This window comes from Pleurodeles waltl, chromosome 8 (genome assembly GCF_031143425.1).
Source record: "Pleurodeles waltl isolate 20211129_DDA chromosome 8, aPleWal1.hap1.20221129, whole genome shotgun sequence".
Taxonomy (NCBI): domain Eukaryota; kingdom Metazoa; phylum Chordata; class Amphibia; order Caudata; family Salamandridae; genus Pleurodeles; species Pleurodeles waltl.
The window spans coordinates 165,249,902-165,264,078 of NC_090447.1; the positions used below are offsets into that span (position 1 = coordinate 165,249,902).

General features: G+C 41.8%; 1 protein-coding gene across 1 annotated transcript in view; it reads left to right on the forward strand.

Annotated features, from left to right (window-relative positions):
• Window positions 1-14,177, forward strand: part of LOC138249851 (N-acetylated-alpha-linked acidic dipeptidase 2-like) — a 700,770-nt gene that overhangs the window by 381,142 nt on the left and 305,451 nt on the right. Inside the window, exon 10 of the mRNA XM_069204013.1 lies at window positions 9,968-10,053. Within this exon, the coding sequence (XP_069060114.1) occupies window positions 9,968-10,053 (86 nt within the window). The remainder of the gene's footprint in view (window positions 1-9,967; window positions 10,054-14,177) is intronic.

Here is a 14,177-nt window from a genome sequence, read left to right on the forward strand (position 1 = left end):
GTCCAAGTGGGGAGAAGGGGATTAGGTAGTGAACAGCTGGGAAGGAGACCTGTAGGAAGCAGAAGGTCAAAACACACAATATCAAAATTATATCATATTAATTTTTACTAGACTATGATTTCTAAGCATTGTCATATTGTAACCATGGATAACTTAAGCATGGACTAATTACCTAGGCCTCAAGACGTCCAGTTACCTGGGAAGAAATTAAGAATGATTAATACAACTTCTCAATAGAACCTCTTAATGAATTGTTACACATTGACTCGAAACATAAAAACCCTCTAGAATTATGTCTTCAGAATCAAACACAATCTTTTTGCATGAGGACAAGGAAATAATCTGAACGTTTTCTGGAGCACCATAGGAGCTGTATTAAGGGGTTTATTATGCACATATAATGTAACATCTAGAATTCTAACACTAAGGGGGTTATTACAACTTTGGAGGAGGTGTTAATCTGTCCCAAATGTGACGGATATACCACCAGCCGTATTACGAGTTCCATAGAATATAATTGGACTCGTAATACAGCTGGTGGTATAGCTGTCACGTTACCGTCACTTTTGGGACGGATTAACACTGTCCTCCAAGGTTGTAATCAGGCCCTTAGTTTTTAAATGCAGAAACATGAATTGCGCACATTGTTAAGCACAAGAAATGAATCGCCCGTTTTGCCGATTCGAGGGCTACCTTGTAAATGCCATGAAATGGTAGTGCACAATGAATTGCCATGAAATGGTTGTACACACTATCACGAGTTCAAAACAAGAAATGAATCGCACGTCTTGCCGATTCAAATGCCACCATGTGAATGCCATGAAATGGTAGCGCACAATGAATAACACGGATTAAGCACAAGAAATGAATTGCGCATCTTGCCGATTTGAATGCTACCTTGTAAATGCCATGAAATGGTAGCCACACTGAATATCACGAGTTCAACACAAGAAATGAATGTGCGTCTTGCAGATTCGAATGCTACCTTGTAAATGCCATGAAATGGTAGCCACACTGAATATCACGAGTTCAACACAAGAAATGAATGTGCGTCTTGCCGATTCGAATGCCACCTTGTAAATGCCATGAAATGGTAGCGCACAATGAATAACATGGATTAAGTACAAGAAATGAATTGCACGTCTTGCCGATTCGAATGCCACCATCTGAATGCCAAGAAATGGTAGCGCACAATGAATATCACTAGTTAAGCACAAGAAATGAATTGCGCATCTTGCCGATTTGAATGCTAGGATGCAAATGCCAGAAAAAGCCAAGTGCATATTCACACGCACAAGGTAAAATCTTTTATCATGAAAATTAGGCCCAAGAACTCGAAAGCCTTCGAGAACGGCATCAGGTGGCACAGCCCGACCTCCGCCTTACTGCCCTAATCAAGAATCACCAACAAAGTGAAGGGCAAGGCCTGGAAGATCAAAGTAGTCCTTTGTAATAGGAGCTCAGGAAGTTGCTGCTGCTCTGCACCGGGACCTCTGAATAGTGAGCACGTGGAGCTGGGCTGCCTCCCTTGGCCCAGCCCACAACCACACCGTCATGCTGCAGAGGAAGCTTCTAGAAGGCCCTGGAAAGGGACCACACCCTGACACACTCTGAAAGCCTGCAGCAATACATTGCAAATGAACAGTATTTATAAGCACCTTGAATATAAGTCTTCAGGATTAAACTCTGCAATGCAAAAGGTTAAACAACAGCACATCAGCATTATGCATGAATTACGTTATCTTGGAAGTGCTGGGTTTTTACATTCCAGTCGCCCATAGAGCGCGCACTGCCCTGATGACACTTCTCTAGAAAAGCTCTTTTATGCCTGCTCACCTTCGTCATTGCATCCATCAGTCAAGGCCTCATCACTGAAGCTTACCTGCTATAAACTTACTGAGGATACAGTGGAACAGGGATTTTATTCCACACTGGTAGTCACTGACCCAAATGGGTAATGTCTTTGCCTGAGTCTAACCTTAGCTGGAAATGCCAAGGTAGTGAAACATGTGGAGGAATTTACTGAAGAAGAGAAGGCAAGAGGTTTCAAATTGGAACCAGCGGAGACACTTTGTGTAGAGATGGATGCTTATAACTATAGTGATGTCACTTCTGTAGAGCTGAGTGTTGTGAAATGGCACCAATGTTTCTAGAGTTTTCTTTTAACCATGGGTTTGGCTGAAAACCAGTAATGTCACATTCTGTACATAAGGATGCTGGGAGGTGCAGTAACATCATGTCCGGTATAGATGAATACTATAGAAATAAAAATAATTGCCATTAAATTTGAGCATTCGTTTTTAGAACCTTTGCTGCCTTACCAGTTCTGTCAAAGTAAAATATGCAGTTTTACTAACAGGGCCTCCCGCCACCAGAGTTGCTACTATGGTCAGTTCAAATGTGCAGTTTAGATTTTTCAGTGGTAAATTCTGAATTCATAAGTCCCTGCAGATTTCAACTTGTTTGATAGCTTAGGAAAGAGGTACTACCAAATGATATTGTTGTGTTTTGTTAGATAAAAGGAGGCTTGCATCATAGCTTATGCTCAAATATCAGTCGTACCCCAGAGAATGCATGCAAAGTATTTTAACAGAATCAAAATAACATTTAAGTTGGTATACCAAACAGTAAAATGTCCATACTGACTTAGTAAGAATAAAACAAATGCAATACAATGACACAAAATGGTCACAATTGGATAAGGCGATCAGGAGATTAGTGTTTTTGAAGTTGAAAATTGAAAAAGCTTCCAAAAAACAACGCTCTACAGGACGTTTATGGGCATAGGTGATCAGGTTCCAGACTGCTGGCTGTGAGGGAACTTTGGTTGGTAAGCCTTGCAGTTCCCCTTATCAACAGAAGAAGTTACCTTCTCATTTAGCCCTTGAAATTCAAAATTTTCCAGCAAGAGCTAAGGCGAGATCCTGTAGGTGGTGGCAAAGGCTACATGAGGCAGATATGGCAAAGTTAAAAACTTGCTGGCAACTTCAGTTTTGGCTCTGAAGGGTCCAAGTGAGACGTACTGGAAATTGTAACTCTGAAGTTGCTTTCCTTCAGAAAGTACCTTGCCACCCTTTCCTGCTGGATTCTTCTGTGCTGGTTCTGGAGCTTAACATCTTTGAGTGGGCTCCACAGTCCTGGCACATCATTTTCATGGTCCAGCCGAAGCTTTCAGTTTTGGTGCAGAATGCTCTGAGAAGGTCCAAATGAAAATTGTAGCCACCAAAATACTCTCTTAACTAAATTTACTTTGCCTCCTTTGCTTGTTCTCTAATTTGCCACTTTGTCATTTTCTGGAGTGCAAGACTGGAAATGACAGCTAGGTACAGCTCCATGTTCTGTGTATGGTCCCACTGAAGCTTCTCTTCGTTCAGCAAAAAACTCTGAGTATGAGGACCCAAACTACAGTTGGAAGCCTAGCTCAACTACTCTCTTCAGCCAGGGCCCGACCCTAGGCCAGTACACTGGTCACTTGGCTTTCTTGTGCTCCTTGACCTTTTTGTGACTGGGACAATAGGAAACCAACCAGTCTGTCCTTTAGCAAGCGCTCCCAAGGGGTGTGTCTAGAGGGGTATAGGCCAGGTCTCAGGCCTCTGAAAGGTAAACAACAGGTGGCAGATTCTTCCTATCCTTAACTCCCAAAGTCCAGTTGAGCTTTACAGTGCTTATAGTTCTACCTCAGCAGTAACTGGTTGATGGCACTGAACCTATCCTCTGAAGTTCTCACAAAACACCTAATCCCACTTTTATATCTATGTTTTGATTTGTGGTAAAATAATTCTAGGAATACCTGTTCAGTTGGGTCTTCCAAATTAGTGGTCTCCTAGTGTCCCTATGTAGTGTTGTGTTTTCCTATACAGCGAAAGTTCATCTTTGAAGCATATTCAACAATCCATACTCACCAATAAATTAGTGTTTTTTAAATAAATATTACTTTGGTAGAAGATCAATTCTCTAGCCCTCTCCTATGTCAACTTGTGAAATATCGTAGTTTTATTATTCAAAAATGCCTTTTTCCAATTTGCTTCATTTCATTAGTGGAAGGCATGCATACGTCATGCTCTTTCTGGCGTTTAGCCCTTCTTGAGCGCACCCGTCAACTATTGAAAACATACGAGGCTCCATGTTTTCCGTATGGTTTCTGGACTACTTTTTCTCTTTATTTCACTGGCAGAGCGATCTCGCTGAGCAGTAGTCAAGCGTTTTGCATGACATCGACCTTGTTACATTGGTAATTGCCGATTATATGTTTAATTGCACTTTTGCCAATACTTTTCACTGCAAGGGAACTTCTGTTTCCTTTTATGTGTCTCCGTCACGCTTCATGGTGGCCGTGGGCTCGCTTATGTGAAACTCTTTTACTTTTCAGTTTATGTGGCAAGAAAAGTCTGGTTAGGAGTTTAAAACGTGAATAGCTCTAACTCGAGCAAACGCAAGACCTGTTGCATTGCAAATGCTTGTCTTGTCTGTCTTCAACGGAGGCCATAAGACCCTACAACGAAAGGAACGCTTTGGTGGGGGCTACAAGCAATGCACTTGTGCAATGCTAATAAATGCTTTTTGCTGCATGCATGTAGAAAACTTGTATTTTCTGATTGGATACTCTTAAAAGCAAAACACATGGAACTCTTCTGCTATATAATATACCTTTAAAAGGTTGCTGTTTGCAAATATTCTTTTGACAAAATCTCCATACATTTTTTTAAATAAAACGCCATATGCGAGAGGCTAACAAAAATGCTTCTTTTCAGAAGTATGATGCTCTTGGGGTGGAGGAGACAGTAATACTTTTAGAAATATGATAATTCAATGGATTCTACAGTGTAATGCATGGCTGGGAAGTGCCAACGTCATGAAACGCAAGGCACATACATCTACACGAGCATCATACATTATAACTGCAAGATATTTAGTTATCTTCTGTGCGTATTATTCGTGTACACTCTTGCATTGTCTGGGGGGCCACACGGGTCTGGAGTCACATGAATGTTCACCAGTGTTCCAAACCTGTTGGGGGAGCATTCCCTCTGCTGCAGATTACCACGGCTCATGCACTTTAAACAAGAGTAGCCACGAAGGGCTGGTTTCTGATGTCGCAGTAAGCATGGTAAGAATGCCATTTGACGTCAGCGGAGTCATCATTTTTGAGAATGGCACTCCTCCTCTTGAAACGTAAAATAACTTGGTAACAAAACGTTTCCTGCACTGGAGATGCCGGGGACTCAACTCAGCCTCATCCATGCAAAGCATAGGCCATACCACTGAGATACATCCCCTGGCAGAAAGCATGTTTGTCATGTCTTCTACTGATTCCTACTGCAAAAAATGCCCACGCTGGTATGTTTAAGTGTGTTGCTTATTGGTAACATTCCTCCTCTTTTAGGTGTTTTTCATCTCGCTAGACACTGCCGTGTCCAATTTATGTGGCAAGAAAAGTCCAGTTAGGAATTTGCCACTACAATAGCTCTAACCCAAGCAAAAGCGAGACCCATTGCATTGCAGATGCTTGTTTATTAGGCACCCAGTACACCTGGGCCCAAGGTTTAGCTAATGATAAAGGCAGTCTGTTGAACATGTCATAGGGTTTATATCCCTGATCATCACACGTTGTAAAGCGGCACCCACCTCGTGAATGAACTGGCAAACTTAATTTCTTACATGTATTCGATAAAGTATTAGATATTGTAAGAAATCTCAATATTTCAGTAGGGGCATTGAGGCAACACCCTCTACCAATATAAGGAAAATGTATATCCAGGAATGTAGGATGCTGGTATTTTCAGCTCAAATTTACAATGCTAAATGTGGACCTACAATTCTCAAACGTCAATGCCTTATTGGCTTAAATCCCAGCACTGACTGGTGGAGTTGCATGAGACCTAGGCTACTTGGCACCATGGAAATGTTTGACATCTTGAACATTGCATGTGTGATGAGTAATGCCACTTGGAAGTACAATAAAAAACATGATTGCCAGTATACTATTGGCAGGCATTTCATCATAAAATACGCAGTGTTTCCCTTTTATCAGAATTGACGGGTGAGTTGCTAGGGGTAAATTGAAGGTTTTCTTTGACAACTACTACTAGACAGAGCTCGAAAAACAAAGGAAACTGCTGCTTACATCACATGCACTTAGAGGCGTCTAGTAGCCTTTCATTCCCTTGTCCAAAGCTGGCAGTAATGCTTGTCCAATGAAAGCAAAAAAATAGTCTGGGTACAATTCAAAAAGGTGAATATTGTTGCAGCACATAGTGAAGTGGGATGCTAGTAAAGGCTGCTTGTGTGATTGCTGTAATGACATCAATGAGTCTGTTAGTAATGTCGGATGTAGCTCGTGCTGGAGGTAAGTTGAGAGGCAGGCTGGTAAGGCCTTGAGCGGGCTGATGTGTTGTGTGGCACATAAAAGCAGACACTCTACTGACTTGTGTGGCTGTGGTGTGTTTTTCGTGCACAGATTATGATGTAGCTGGGTGAACGGAACCTAAATACTTTCTGAGGTAAGGGTAAGGCCACTGTGCTGGTTCTTTGACTGGGAAGGCTGAACATACAATGTTTGTTTTGTTCAAGTGAGATAAGTGGAACCTGTACTTGTCGTTGGCTTAGAGTAGGAAATAGATTACGGTGTATTTTTATGGGGCAGTGGCCACTGGACCTATGCCAGTTGCCATTTGTGATCAGACCCATTTTTAGGCTTGAGCATGCGCAAGCGCTCTGGACCATGTTGTAATCTCTCTGTGGCCTTCTAACCACCCCCATGTCATGCCCGTCACTTTTATTTGTTTGTGGGCTTGCCTTTTTAAAAAAATTTATTGATTCCATTTGTGAAAGGCATGCATACGTCATGCCTCTTCCGGTGTTTAGCCCTCCTCAAGCGCACCGGTAAACTACTGAAAACATACAAGGCTCTGTGGGTTCTGGACTACCTTATCTTTTCATTTCCTGCACAGCGCGATCTCGCTGGGGAGAAGTCGAGTGCTTTGCATGACAACAACCCTGTTACATGGATAATTGCAATTTTGCTGGTTACATGGATAATTGCACTTTTGCTGGTTACTTGGATAATTGCACTTTTGCCGGTAACATGGATAACTGCACTTTTGTCGATAAGTTTTACTGCGAGCAAACTCATTTTTCCTTTTTATGTGTCTCCTTCACACTCATGGCGACCATCGGCTCACAAATGTGAAACTGTTTTACTTTTCATTATTAGTTTGTGTCAAGAAAAGTCCGGTTTGGAGTTTACAACACTAATACCTCTAACGCGAACAAACGTGAGACCCGTTGCATTGCAAATGCTTGTTCTTTTTGGCGTTATCAGTTTCTTTCGTCCCTGGCTGAAATGTACTAGGTCTGCTTTTACTGTGGGCTTAGTAATTCTTGATTGACAGGGTAAATCTGTTACTGCCCCATCAGGAGTTCAAGTATCATCTACCTCTGGTTCTACCTCTGGTTCTTTTAATATTTAATGTAGTTTCAAGCCTTAAACTTTACACTTCTCACATGAAGCTCATTCCTTAGGCCATTAGGCGAAGCAGATTAACACAACAACACAATCCTTTCCCTTATAGCTATTGAGGTGTTCCTTCTCATTGAAATATCTGCTTGGTAGATGGTCAACAGCATATAATACAATAGACTAAAGACACTGATGCCCTCATTATGAGCCTGACTGTCCTAGGACCACCAGACTAGCGGTGGCAGTTGGACCAACGCCAGTGTGGAAGTCCAGCCTCCATATTATGACCGTGGCAAACATGCCACGGTCCGACCGCCAGCAATGGCACTTTTTTACTGGCCAATGGCCTGGCGGTGCCAACCGTCTTAATTCGTCAGGGCAGCGCTGCAGGCAGCACTGTCCTGGGTATTACAAGTGCTCTCTCCGCCGGCTTTTACATGGCGTTTGCACCGCCATGTAAAAGATGGCAGAGACAGTGTGCAGGGAGGCCACTGCACTGCCGTGCACTTGGCATGGGAAGTGAAGGGGCCCGGGGCCTGGGAAGTGCAGGGGCCCCCATGGCCAGCCCTGTCACTCTTTTCACTGTCTGCTTGGTTCTATTATGAGCCGGCATCAATGTTGTGGGCTGATTTTTACCCGCCAACCCAGCGGGAAACTCGTAATAGCCCTTGCGGTCAGGAAACCGCACTGGTGGTTTTCTAACCGCACGGCTTCGGTGGACGGCCTTTTCCGTCCGCCGAAATCATAATGAGGGCCAGAATGAGTGTATAGCTCAGTATCTGAGACAATGAGTGATTCAATCATTACACTAGCGGAGGGACGGGATGAAAGTAATTGGTGAGGGCACAATTCCTTTTCTGGTAATGAATTACTCTGTATCCAAAGCATGACATATTGGTGGGATGATGTATTGCTTTCTTAGTATGCTACTGATGAGGCATTCTATGTTATTCATTACTCCTTGTTTAACACTGTAAAACTTTATAGTGGGTAGTGTATACTAGATTTTCACATTTTATTCATTTATAAGTGTGATTTTGTAAGTTTGCAACAATCAGTTATATAATTTTATTGATAAAAATGATGTAATGCTGAATTTAATGTTGGAAATTATGCAATGAGTGAGTTTATTAAGATGGCAAGTACCACCTGAGCTGGTCTATTTTCTGTCTTTTTAGGTTTTGGTTGTAGACTGTATTTAACTCTCATCCACCAAATATTAACTCATATTATATTCAAGTTGATTATGTTTTTGGTGTTTAACCATTTTTAAACCTCACTTTCAAACAGATTTAGCTTTTTGCTGACACCTTTTTGTATCCAATATAAACTTACAATATACTTTGGGTCTGCTCCTTCCTCATAGTTTGATGGCTTCCCTTGTCTGTCTCAGTACTCGGCTCCTGATTTGATGGTTGCCCTTCCTATTCTTGTGTTTGTCACACCCAAGAAGAATTTCAGTCTCACCATTTTTTGATTGGATGAATTGTATCCTTCCACTGCTGATGTCATACATTGCAGTGTATGATGGACTGTTTTCTTTCTCTCTGTCTTAACTTGTTTTCCTTGCTTTCCCCTCCTTCGATGCCCTCTCCTGCTTTATTTAAAAGTTACCCTTAGTCCCCACTACCTCTTTGCCCAATCTGGCTCCTGCTGCTGCATCAATGGGTGGCCATCTTTGATTTTAGTTCCATTTCAGAATAGATACCAGTGTGTGCATGCACACAATTACCATCTTGGAATGCTCCCTCTTTAACTTTCAATCTACATTCCAAGATGGCCACTGCACATTCATATGTGTGCGCACAACTGTCATCTTGGTGTGCCTTTTAAAATGATACCCAATCCAAATGTTCACCATAAGTGCGCATGCAAGGAAGCCATCTCTAAACGCTTTTTCTTAAGCTTTAAGAGAAGCTATTCCATGATGGGTGACATGCATGCTCATGCATTGCACCATCGGGATAAGAAAACAAGCACTGGCAAAGCCATTTACGTCTGCACCACAGTGTCACTGGTGCAACTTATTGGCTTTGCTAGTGCTTGTTTTGGTCTTGGGTGGATGAATATAAGTTGACAGTCTGATCTGTATACTGGGCACCGGGCTATCCCATCTAAAAGAACACCTGAAACAGTGTTGCGCTTTCTGAAGTGTTGTAGCTTAGTTTAGGCTATATAACTAGTACTTAAATACTATTCCTATGTCTCATTGCTCTAACACATTTACAACTAGTTATCACGAATTGAGTAAGATTACTACATGAATAACAGGTCTTAAATTTCATGATAAACTTCAGATTCCCAGCAAACTGGCAGAATAAGCTATACGAAGCAGTTAGAGTAATAAATCAACGTACCTATGTATTGTCTTTGGCTATATACATTGTATTTGTTTTATGGAACAATCACTTTCCCTTTGACTGATATCCTGAGCTACCTAAACAAGTGTCTTACTTCCCTTTAATGAATGCAGGCCATAACTCTTTTTCTTTTCCCGCTTCTTTTTAGAAAGGTCAAAATGCATGTGCACACCAACAACAAAGTAACCAGGATCTATAACGTAATTGGTACGATCAGAGGATCTGTAGAGCCAGGTCAGTTGCACTTCATTCTCCCACAGTTGTCCTGACACAGCAGGGTGTCTGCAACCACCTGTAAATTGCATTATGTTGGGTTGGCCTTTAACTTTCATTTTACCACATAGGGCCTGATGTAGAGTTCGGTGAATGGTTTACTCTGTTACAAAGTGATGGATAGCCTGTCCACTATAATACATGTGGCATTGGATATAATGCACTTGTAGTGAGACGAACGAAATATCGGTCATGTTTGTGACAGAGTATCTCGTGCTGAACTCTAAATCAGGCCCATAATCTGAAACCCAATAGGGAGGCGGCCCCCAAAGTCTTTAAGACAGCCACAACCTATCTGGCATTTGTTCTTTTTAATTAACGGTAAGTCTGCACTTGAGTACAATGTAAAAATGAAGATGCTGTGCTGGACAATGCAGTAATTGACGATCTATATGCTATCTCGTTGCATCAAGCCCAAACGTACATGCTTTAACTTACAGGAAGCTTCAGGGAGGCTGAAAGTGTTGATCATTGCTCACATAACTAACGTGACTCATTGGAGGCATCCTCTAGTTTTGCTTTCTTCTAATGCCCAATACAAACCCCTGCAGGACAATAGCTGCAATTGTGGGAGTGATGGAACTCCTCAGACATTCTCTCTTCGCTGGCCAAAAGTTAATTAAAGTGGTTTGTGAAAAGACTGCCCTTCTCATGCGCTTTCATTTAATTCACTGAATTAAGGGTTCAAAGCTCTGTATCTGATGTAGCGTTTGTATTGTTGCAACTTGTTACTTGTGAATTGTTGATAATATGTAAAAGCTGCAAATGTGCATCCCAAAGGACGCATGTTCGGAGGGAGTGTGGCTGGCTTGCAGGGAGGAGTTTGGTAGCAACATTTCTAGTCTTCTGACTCACTGCTGCACAGGTGTGTGCTTGGAGTAGTTTACTCTAAATTTGAGTGTTCCCCATATTTTTGGAGCCTGCCTGCTCTGTTTTAGCTAGTCCTGCTTTTGTTCTGGGAAATAGAACAGGAACAGACCATGGAAGACTGGGATTGCAGTGTTAGTCTTGACATACGTGCAACCAGTGACCAGACTGCCTGTGACAGTAAGTAGGCCTGGTCAGTGAGCGTGAGCCCTTCTGCAAAAGAGGCTCTGGGCCTATTTTTTTTTCAAAGATGGTAGATCGCAATGTGAGGGACGACTGACCTTCGCAAATGAAGCCACTATAGAGTGTAGAGCCAAGAAGAGCTCCAACATCGAACATCATGGAGGCACCTCAGCACTGTCACTTGCCACTTATAGGACTGCACATTCTTGACAGGGAATGGGTTGGGGCAATGGACCTTAAACAGGCAAGCGATGTAACTAACCAGTTTCTGTGCTGCCCCTTTGGAACAATGCCCCCACTGCTTGCTTGCTTGTCTGCCCAGTCTGAGCGTTGCTTCAAGGCCTCTCACACGAGCTTTCATTCAATGAGATTTGAAGAAATAAAGTTTGAGCACAGGGACATGGCCATCATAAGAGGGATCAGAGTAGGCATTTTGCACCAAGCTCTGTGCTATTTCTAAAGCAAGCCTTCTTTGTTCCCTAATTATGTGGCAGTTAGGCGAGTCTATCACTACATACTGATGCTTTGTTTCCTCCTTTACCCGAGGGCATATTTTGTTTTATATTTACAACTAATAAACACAAACAGACCCAATATCATGCCTTCCTAGCAGCCTATGCCTTGCGGTTTCAATTCAAGTTAATACAAGTGCACCAACTGCAGAGAGAAGGACTGTGACTTTAGATTTTCGAGACATCAAGTCAGCCTAAAAACAGAGCCAGACACACCCCTGTCGGACTCCTTTGCGTATCTCAAAACTATCACTGCTTTTGCTATTGAGACCCTAGAGAATTCTGGCTGTATTGCCGTACTTTAGTTCCTTTATTTCAAGGAGAAGTGAACCATCAACACCAGCTTCTGCAGCAAAGCCCAAGGTTTATCTTGATTGACCAGATCAAAGGTAGATCTTAAATCAGCAAGTGTGAATTATATAGAAGCCTTTTTGACCATAGTTTGTTTGAAGCAGATCATATAAAGCTGCCCTACTTGGACAATTGTTTCAGTTTGTGCCCTGAAAGTGATGTGTGCATCTCTCGAATGTTGTTACCGTTCACCTATCCCTGCAGTCAATTTAAATAGACCTTCCAGAATATTTATGTTTGTCTTATAGAGTGGAATCAGGATCACTGAAAATCAAGAAGGAGGTATAACACTGATTTGTGTTGCTGCTTTGAAGACTTTGGTTATAGGTATGATCAGCACAATGACGATCTATAGGTATAAGATCAGGGCCAGGAGGTTTATTCACTGTACCCAGTAATGCCTTTTCTACCTCCAGAGTTAATGTAATCAAGGGGTGAGCGGTTCAACCAGACCCCTTAGTGTGGGCTAGACTATAGGTTTTCTTAATTTTAGTAATACTTCCCTCAGTCTATGGGCTTTTAAGTGGCAGGTCCACCCCTTTCCTCCAGTATACCTTTCCTGTCTGTTAACTCCACCTGCACTAGCACTTGACGATTTCCCAGAACTTTTAAAAATCTTTCTCTATAGTTGCTTCTTTTTTATCAACCCATAATCTCTGCCGGGCGACAGCATTTTCCCTTCAGTAGGTTTAATCACTCTTTGCTAATCCACTGGATGTGTAATTTGTTTAAGTTTCTATGTTGAAGTACTAACGCAGTCAAAACAATGTGTTTCATTTCCCAGCACTTTAAATCACAACAACATTAGTTATCAATGTTCCACTTCAAATGGATTCGCAATGATGGGGCAGGACCAGAGTGATTTTATTTCTGAAAGCATAGATTGGATTGAACCCAATACTAAATCTTCCTCTTCATTAGTTGTGACGAGGATCTGTTCAGAGAACGCCCATAAAACAACAATTAATTTAACTCCTTTACAATACGCATGTGTAGTTCCATCATATAGCTTGGTTGGAATAACCCCAAGATGATGCTCAAACCAGCTTCTTTCCATGGTTGCCAAGGTTGGCACGAAGGCCACAACTAAGTGTATTGTGTGCTGATGTAGTAAGGGCATTATAAAAACATAGCCATAGTTTATAAGGAAAGATACAATAATTTCTCTCTGTTTACCAGGCTTTTTCCAGTTCGAGATAGGTTTCTGGGATTCCCCAACTCTGATCCCCTTTTGCCACCTTTCAAGTTATAGCAGTTAAGAGTATTGCAGTTTCAATCCTCTGTGTGTGTTCTTTTTGATTTAAAGTGATGGACTCCGCAATTCATTTGTTTGTACACTCTCATTAATAATATTGGATGTCATTCCACTTTTGGAGATTTGCTAAGCTGCAGTCTTTGACAAACAATCGTTTCCCTCAGCAACAACTCAGTCTTTCCCCTAAGCGATCTCATCCTTATTTTCATCTACAACCCAACTGTGAAATATGATCCATTTGGTGATTTATGTTTAGTAAATAGCCCTTTAAAGGAGTTTATGGTTATGTTATCACCATTCTCTTCTCTTTTATTAGCCTTTTTTTCTTTAAACTTTCGGAATCATGTCACTTCCATTTCGTTGGATCTTTCTTCCCTCATTGAGCAGCTGTTACCCATAACACCTTACGACTTTTTTTTCTTTGTGATCGTAGCATTGGAGTTTAACAGGTACACTTTTCCCTGCCTTATCAGTGGGTTGGGGATAACGGAGTACTTAATTGTAATCGACGTGAAGTATATCCATTGCTACTCAGCAGATAATCAGTTTGAAATGGCAGGTTCAATTGTAATCCTTATTTCATTGCTGCTGAGTTATATTCAGATCCTCCCAGCGATTTCTTTCTGAACGATAAAATAGAGTTCAGCACTCTATGTACTACATGTAATGCTTTGGAGTCAATTCAATCCTGCTCAATAGATTTCTTAGCTGAGTGCATAACATATTTGTGCTGACCAGCATACTCGGAAGAACTGAGTTTCCCAGCTGTAAACATAAACTGTTGTCATCTGACATATGAATTCGTCTATAGCCGTACTCAGTGAAAATCCATTGCAAGGTACAGATCAATGATTGAATTCTCTGGGTACCTCGAGTTCCCGGAAACCCAACAAACTATATATATCCCTGCTGCCTGA